This window comes from Protobothrops mucrosquamatus, unplaced genomic scaffold (genome assembly GCF_001527695.2).
Source record: "Protobothrops mucrosquamatus isolate PMUCROS unplaced genomic scaffold, P.Mucros_1.0 scaffold3726, whole genome shotgun sequence".
Taxonomy (NCBI): domain Eukaryota; kingdom Metazoa; phylum Chordata; class Lepidosauria; order Squamata; family Viperidae; genus Protobothrops; species Protobothrops mucrosquamatus.
This window is the reverse complement of record NW_015389679.1, coordinates 1-8,862: the sequence shown is the minus strand read 5'-3', so window position 1 is coordinate 8,862 and position 8,862 is coordinate 1. Positions and strand designations below refer to the sequence as shown.

General features: G+C 43.9%; 1 protein-coding gene across 1 annotated transcript in view; it reads right to left on the bottom strand.

The window, feature by feature from the left end:
* The window catches only part of LOC114923450 (signal-regulatory protein beta-1-like), an 11,035-nt gene extending 2,438 nt beyond the window's left edge, over positions 1-8,597 (bottom strand). Inside the window, exons 1-4 of the mRNA XM_029286454.1 lie at positions 8,516-8,597; positions 5,286-5,627; positions 4,785-5,105; positions 3,160-3,507 (exon numbers count right to left, since the gene is read on the bottom strand). Of these exons, the coding sequence (XP_029142287.1) occupies positions 3,160-3,507; positions 4,785-5,105; positions 5,286-5,627; positions 8,516-8,597 (1,093 nt within the window). The remainder of the gene's footprint in view (positions 1-3,159; positions 3,508-4,784; positions 5,106-5,285; positions 5,628-8,515) is intronic.
* Between the last annotated feature and the right edge of the window lie 265 nt (positions 8,598-8,862).

Genomic DNA, 8,862 nt, shown 5'->3' with positions numbered 1-8,862 from the left:
TTAAGGTTAAGGTTAAGGTTAAGGTTAAGGTTAAGGTCAAGATAAGATAAGATAAGATAAGGCAAGACAGGACAGGACAGGACAAGACAAGATAAAATAAGATAACCTTTAATTCATTTTTTTACTGTGAGCACAACGGCACACATCAAAAATGAAATTTAGTTGCCTGCTCTCAAAGTGAAACACATACATGACACACACCTAAACATACTATATGCAACATACATATAGACCCACACTGTCCATCTTGAATACGTAACGGAAGGAGGAAGCTTGAGAGTTCACAAGGTTAATGCTGTATGGAACAAAACTATGTTTGAATCTGGATGTTCTGCTTCGGGTACCACGAAGCCCCCCCCTCCCAGAAGGGAACAAGGAAAACAGGTCGTGGAGAGGATGTGTAGCATCCCAGACAATCTTGCAGACCCTGCTCAAGCAACGCTTATGTGCCATGTCCTGGATGGAAGGGAGGGAACTGCCAATAATCTTTTCTGCTGTCCTCACCACTCTCGGCACCTCCTTCCTGTCTGAAGCAGGGATGTTTCCAAGCCAGACTGTGATGCTCTATGACGGGACGCTCTCGATCGTCCCTCTGCAGAAAGTGGTAAGGACAGGGGAAGGAAGATGCGCTTGCCACCACAATGGAGCCCATTTTTGTTGCTAAGCGAGACGTTTGTTAAGTGATTTTTACGACATTTCCTGCCACAGTCCTGCCTCTGGGGGCCACTTCTACCTTTCTATTATTATTATTATTATTATTATTATTATTATTATTACTATTATTATTATTATTATTATTATTATTATTATTATTATTATTATTATTATTATCATCATCATTATTTGCCTTCTGTCTCATAGATGTACAATTGTCTCAGAACAACTAGGGTTTTTTCTGCTGTCCTCACCACTCTCTGCACTGCCTTCCTGTCTGAAGCAGGGATGCTTCCAAACCAGACTGTGATGTTCTATGACGGGATGCTCTCGATCGTCCCTCTGCAGAAAGTGGTAAGGACAGGGGAAGGAAGATGTGCTTGCCACCACAATGGAGCCCATTTTTGTTGCTAAGCGAGACGTTTGTTAAGTGATTTTTACAACATTTCCTGCCACAGTCCTGCCTCTTTGGGGCCACTTCTACCTTTCCATTATTATTATTATTATTATTATTATTATTATTATTATTATTATTATTATTATTATTATTATTATCATCATCATCATCATCATCATCATCATCATCATCATCATCATCATTATTTGCCTTCTGTCTCATAGATGTACAATTGTCTCAGAACAACTAGGGTTTTTTCTGCCGTCCTCACCACTCTCTGCACTGCCTTCCTGTCAGAAGCAGGGATGCTTCCAAACCAGACTGTGATGCTGTATGACAGGATGCAAGAGTTGCACTAATATTAAAGAAATGGTGGAATAGAACCCTTAAAGAAAGGATGCCAAAGAAGAGGGACAAAATGAAATGGGAATGGCAAAAATTAAAATATGTTTTTTTTAAAATCGATTTAAATAATTAAATTGAAGTGTTGATTGGTCCTGCAGCGGGTTGTCCCATGGCACGCTGGCTGTGGAGAGTTGGCCAGGCGATCACCATTTGCAACCTTCCCAGCTGGCTTCTGACAAGCAAAGTTAATGGGAGAAGCCGGATTTGCCTAACCACCATGCATTTCATTTAAAAACTGCACTGATTTGCTCAATGGCCGTGTCAAAAAAGAGGCACCTGGATGCTGCAATGTGATGCAGGCTCAGCTTTCCTCCAGAGCAGTGTTTCTTAACCTTGACAATTTTAAGGCATGTGGACTTCAACTCCCAGAATTCCACAGCCAGCATTGCTGGGAGTTGAAGTCCACATGCCTTAAAATTGTCAAGGTTGAGAAACACTGCTCCAGAGGCAATCAGATGCTATTCTCATGATCGTTCTTGTCCTGCCCTCAGGTGCTTTGGATAATAGCTTGAAGAAGGAGTCAAGCTATTCTCCAAAGCACCTGAAGGCAGGACAAGAAGCAACGGATGGAAACCAATCAAGGAAAGAAGCAACCTGGAACTAAGGAGAAACTTCCTGACAGTGAGAACAATTAACCAGTGGAACAACCTGCCTCCAGAAGTGGTGAATGCTCCAACACTGGAAGTTTTTAATGAAAGATTGGACAACCATTTGTCTGAAATGGTATAGAGTTTCTTGCCTGAGCAGGGGGCAGCGGGTTGGACTAGAAGGCCTCCAAGGTCCCTTCCAACTCTGTTTCTATTCTATTCTATTCTATTCTATTCTATTCTATTCTATTCCATCCCATCCCATCTCATCCCATCCCATCCCAGGCTCTGTTGTCTCCATGTAGCCTCTTTAAAAAATGGTGCCCCCTACAGGATCTTGAGAGTAGTGCCTGCTTGCAGAAGAGCACCTGGTTGCTACAAGGCAGCCTCTGTAGCGATGGCCAAATCTGGCTATAGGTTCTGCCTCGGCTTATTTTTTCCAATAAGTAACCAGGTTGGAAGATAGTTTAAAAGTAATTTATCAGTGTTTTCTGATAAAGTGGGGTCTCCCTATGAAAAGGGGGAACCTGAAAAAAGGGCTTACACTGACTTCTGTAGTTAGCACAACAAAAAACTTCAAAATGAAAGTTGATCAGTTTTGAAATAATCATCTGTCCTGTCCAGTTACATTAGGGGTCTTCAAACTTGGCCCTCTTATGACTTGTGGACTTCAACTCCCAGAATTCCTCAGCCAGCATGCCTGGCTCAAGAATTCTGGGAGTTGAAGTCCACAAGTCATAAAAGGGCCAAGATTGAAGACCCCTGAGTTACATCATAAGAACCTATTCTTCGAAACACATATTCTCCAAAGGACATGAAGGCAGAACAAGAAGCAATGGATGCAAACTAATCAAGAGTGTAAAGCAGGGGTCTTCAAACTTGGCCTTTTTGTGACTTGTGGACATCTCCTGCTTGGGCAGAAGGTTGCCCTAGAAGACCTCCAAGGTCCCTTCCAATTCTGTTATTCTGTTGTTCAGTTTCAGAAGCAGAAATGTCGATGGCTAATTTCATACAATGCAAGAAAAAACCAGTTAAGTAAGAAAGGGGAAAAAACTGCAGGTTGTGTGTCAGCAAATCCCCAGAAGAAAAATTCTGAAGGATTTCAGAAGGACTCACTTGACGGAGCACTGCCCAAGCATTTGTGATCTTCAGGTTGCATGACAACGGCAAGTTTTGTTGTTAGAGTGAGCAGACTTTGGGATTCCTGTTGAACCACGCAACTGAACTGTGAGTTGTTCCTGTCTTCCGTGGCCACCACCTCCAGGTAGGTATTCAGGGAAAAGGTCTCATCGGGATTCGGTGTCCTCAGGCCAACTGTTCCTTTTCTGTTTGGGGCATTGTTGAAAAACAATTCCAAGTTTGCATCATCTGGATAAAATTCTTCCACACTGCAAGTGACCGTCACAGTGGTGTTCAGCTGGATGGGGGGAGGTGGGCTGGTCTCCATATGGACTTTGGGAGGAACTGAGCAAAGAAAGCCAAAGAGATCGGTCAGAAGAGCTTCAGACTCACGGGTCCTACATGCAGAAGAGCCTAGAAACCAACTTCTTTCTGCTCTCCCATTGTGGCATTGGGGAAACAAGAAGGTCCTCTGAACGCAACCCTGCTGTGAAAAATCCTGAGTAGGAAGCCCAAGATAAAAACTTAACACTACCAGCAAAGAAAGAAAGAAAGAACTCCGCCCAATTCCCAGCAACTCTGTGTCGTCGTTTCTTTGTTCCACGTGTGTTTGTTAGGTTTCTATTCTGCCCTATGTTTAAATGCAAGCTTCTCACCCACCTTCTTAAGGAGAAACTTCCTGACAGTGAGGACAATAAATCAGTGGAACAGCTGGCCTCCAGAAATTGTGGGAGCTCCATCACTGGAGATGTTTAAGAAGAGGCTAGACAATCACCTGTCTGAGATAGTTCTCCTGCTTGAGCAGGGGGCTGGACTAGAAGATCTCCAAGGTCCCTTCCAGCTTCTCTTCTCTTCTCTTCTCTTCTCTTCTCTTCTCTTCTCTTCTCTTCTCTTCTCTTCTCTTCTACTCTACTCTACTCTACTCTACTACTCTACTCTACTCTACTCTACTCTACTCTACTCTACTCTACTCTACATTCTACATTCTACATTCTACATTCTACATTCTACATTCTATTCTACTCTACTCTACTCTATTCTACATTCTACATTCTACATTCTATTCTATTCTGTTCTGTTCTGTTCTGTTCTATTCTACAGTCTACAGTCTATTCTACATTCTACATTCTACATTCTATTCTATTCTATTCTATTCTATTCTATTCTATTCTATTCTATTCTATTCTATTCTATTCTACATTCTACATTCTACATTCTACATTCTACATTCTACATTCTACATTCTACATTCTATTCTACATTCTAATTCTATTCTATTCTACATTCTACATTCTACATTCTATTCTATTCTATTCTATTCTATTCTATTCTATTCTATTCTATTCTATTCTATTCTATTCTATTCTATGACATATATTTTGCCCCCTAACTCAAAGACTCCTTTTTTCCCCTGAGCAAAGATCCAAAGGCAAAACAGCGCAAACCGCTAAAACAAAGTGAAACAATTCCAGAACAATCAGGATTAAAATATAGCTAATTAGCTGGGAATTTTACTCAACTGGATCCAAGTCTCTGGGGAAACAATCAGAGGCAGAAAGTCTTTCTACACCAGGTCCAGACTCCATGGCCTGGTCCCTCTCTGCAACCCAGAACTCTCCTACCTCTTAGGACATCACCAAGTGGGAAGGACTGCTGGAGGGGAGCCTCCAATGATCTGTGTTGGATCTGGCAGGTCAGCTGAGACCTCACGTCTCCTTGTTCCAGCGGGATTTCCACCGTGCTCTCTGCTCGGTACGAGATGCTCTCTGTTCCATCCAAATTCAGGATGTTGGTCTGGGCAGCCTGTATTTCTTTTCCATCCTTCAACCAGCTGACTGTGATCTCTGGGGGGGAGAATCCCTCTGTGGAGCAGTTGAAGGTGGCCCGAGACCCTGCTGCGACTCTTCTTGTGGGGCCATGAACCACAGGCTGCGATGGCATGGCTGAGGGAGAAAGTAGAGAGAGACATCAGTTGATGTTCCTCAGAGATAATACAGGAAGCTACAAGGCTGTGTTTGGTTGGAGAGACTCAACTTCAGAACATGAGATTTACTCCCACATGTCTCTCGGTTGACTGGGAACATCTCCCCCCACCCCAAAAAGCAAATGGGTGGGCCACCTACCAATTACGAAGACCTGAGTGCCTTTCCCCGAAGCCAGTTCTCTCTCTGGGAACCCTGCCCTGAACTTCACACAATAGTAGGTCCCGGCATCTTCAGGACGGATGTTTGGGATATTGATGCTAAACTCCGTGTTGGATCCTGGGACTAGCCTCACCCCCCGATTGGAAATTCCTTGCTTATCGCTGTAAATGGGGGGCTGGTTTCTGTCCAGCCCTTTGAACCACCGCACGCCTCCGGGTAAATTTGCCCCAATCAGTGTACACTTTAGAGTGAGGCTGTCTCCAGCGTTCACCGATATGGTTTCTGGAAGTTGTGTTACCTCCGTCTTCTGTCCTGTAACAACTGAAACAAAAACAGAGATGTTTGTGACTAGGTTTCCTTTAGAAAATGTTCATTATTCTTCGGGAGACAGAGGACCACTGGTGGTGCTCTTTCTACATCTACAGTTCCTTACATCAATATCACAATCCAGGAAGAAGAAATTAACAGTAAACAACAGTATAATCTAGGCACCACCAAGAACACTCCTACTAACATTAATAGTAGCAAACCCACTTCCTTCTAGCATTGATGATGTTACCTAGTTGAGTAATGAAATGTCTGCAAGAACACTAAGCTCAGAGACCACCAAGGACCCTACAGTCCTCCTCCTCCTCCCCCCTCCTCCTTATCCACTCCACAAACTCCACTCCCTTCTTGGACTGATGATGTTACCTAGTTGGGAAATGAAACCACTAAGGACCCTACAGTCCTCCTCCTCCTCCTCCTCCTCCTCCTCCTCCTCTTCCTCCTCCTCCTCCTCCTCCTCCTTCTCCTCCTCATCCAATCCACAAACCCCACTCGCTTCTTGCAGTGATGATTTTACCGAGTTGGGTCATGAAACATCTGCAAGAAAACCACCAAGCAGAGAGAGCAGCAAGGACCCCACAGTTCTCCTCCTCCTCCTCCTCTCCATAAACCTCACTTCCTTCTAGCACTGATGATGTAACCTACTTGGGTAATAAAACATCTGCAAGAAAAAAACCATGGACTCCACTGTTCGACCCTGAAGTACAAATATTCTCTTTTATAGGGACCAGTGCTTCATCTGGGCTGTTCAAAAGGTTTTGGTGCTCTTTTGAAAAAAAAAGAAAAGGTCTGTATTTAATCTAACAACCTGAGAATTCTCTCTCAAAAGAGAGGAGCAGGTCTGTTCAATTAAACTGTCAACGTTACTAACATCGGACGTTCTTGCTTTGGCAACAGATGGAAATGCAGCCATCTTTTCTCTTTCGCTTTTAGAGTTTGTTGATGCTGGGAGGGGGAATGTGGATGAGAGTCCAGCTAGTCATAACAATAATAACTCCGCCGTGGGAACCCAAGGTCATTGGGCCCAGAGCTGATAGCGTTTTGGCGGGCTGGAGAGCTGGGGAGAGAGCCCCCTTCAAGCTAATTGGGGAATGTGATTTATAAAAGTTAATTGGAGGAGGGAATTGTGCTTTGTTACTTTGTGCCCAGGGGAGGGGAATTCAATTTTTGGCTTTAACTATGTAGTGCCAATACTTTGTTTCTCAAATAAAATATTCTTTAAGGTAAACAATGCCTCAAAGTTCTTTGGAAGAGATTCATCTGTCGGATTCATGACATAAACCCCAAAAGCAAGCTAGTTTCTGCCTGCTGTGAGTTGCTGGGTCGGCTTCTAGTTGGTCAGTGTCTCACGCTTTCTGCCTTTTGAGCCACCAAAGATTTTATGAAGTTTCATTTCTGATGTTCTCTTTTTTGTTCCTTTTTTTCCTTGGATGGGGAAGCCAGTTTCCTGACTCCAAAATACTGTAAAAAATACTGCAACCAATTTGGGTCACCATATTACAAAAAAGATGTTGAGAGTTTGGAAAAAATTCAGAGAAGAGCAACTAAGATGATCCAAGGCTTGGAGGCTAAAACATACGAAGAACAGCTGCGGGACTTGGGTTTAGCTAGTCTAAAGAAAAGAAGAAATAGGGGAGACATGATAGTAGTGTTCCAGTATCTGAGGGGCTGCCACAAAGAAGAGGGGACCAGGGTGTTCACCAGAGCACCAGAGGGAAGGATGAGAAACAATGGTTGGAAATTTATCAAGGAGAGAAACAACCTGGAACTAAGGAGAAACTTCCTGACAGTGAGGACAATCAACCAGTGGAACAGCTTGCCACCAGAAATCGTGGGCGCTCCATCACTGGAGATTTTTAAGAAGAGACTGGACATTCACCTGTCTGAGATGGTATGGGTCCTCCATCTTGAACAGGGGGCTGGACTAGAAGACCTCCAAGGTCCCTTCCAGTGCTAGGGTTCCGTATGTTCTGCATGTCTGTATATCAACTAAAGTAAAAAGGTTATCTGAGGTCAGATTTTCCTGACAGAACTATTAGTCAATGGAACAGCTTGCCTCCTGGAGTTGTGAGTGCTCCATCGATGGAGGTTTTCAAGAAAAAAAAAATTGATCAACCATTTTTTTGAGATGGTGTAGGGACTCTTGCCTTGAAGAGAGGTTTGAATTGAAAGAGGGAGCAAAGAGGCCATCTAGGTCAAAATTGAGCAGTCCTCTCTCAACAGAGGGGGAGGGATACAGCATCATCTATCTCCAGTCTACCACACAGTCCTTTCAGCAGTTCCAGGAAGGCTCCACACCCATTTGCACCACACAGGTGACCCTGAGGACACAGATAAACCTCCAAGTGGCCTCAACGACTCTCTAAAACAGGGGTCTTCAAACTTGGCCTTTCATGACTTGTGGACTTCAACTCGCAGAATTCCTCAGCCAGACACACAGGCTGAGGACTTCTGGGAGTTGAAGTCCACAAGTCATAAAAGAGCCACGTTTGAAGACCCCTACTCTAAAAGAAGGCAAATGACCAGCTGTCTACAAGGAGTATAAATCCTTCCATCCTCCACCATCCACTCAGAACCTGAAGAAGCTTCTGGGATGAGAAGCAAAGGAGTTTTCAAAGAAAAACAAAGAACGTCCAGATGCCTCCTGAAAAAGCCCCTTTGGGATAACTATGACCTGGATGACTGAGAATCTCTATAGACAATGAAAGAAATCTCCCCAAATCTAACATCTGGAACTGGTCTTTGCTGGGAAATCGGCTCATCTCCCTGTTCAGAATAGCACAAGAGCTTTGAAACAGCCTTAACATTAATCTTGCACTGGGTTTTACTCCTGTTGTAAATCTGAGAATGGAGCCTGCCTGATCTCAGTTGTCAACACTCACCCAGATCTTGTGGGAGAAGGAGCAGGAACAACAGCAGCTGAAGAGGACCAGGGATTCTCTTGAAGGACCTCAAGGCAGCCATGTCGATAGCAGCAGGAGAAACATCTGGCGTGACTTTGCGTCTTGCCCACTAGGTCTGTCCTCCCGCAGGGGGAGCAAAAGAGGAACTCTCATTTCCTCCTTGTAAATTGGGACCCGTTTCCAAAGTCTGAGTTACTGCATAAGCGACAGTATCCAGTAAATGAAGTCAGAGAAGTTCTGCTGCTTACTCAGGGGGAATAAAAATCCTCTCTAAATTGGCAATATTCAGCAGCTGGTCTTTCCTTGTCATCCCCCAATTTAAAAGC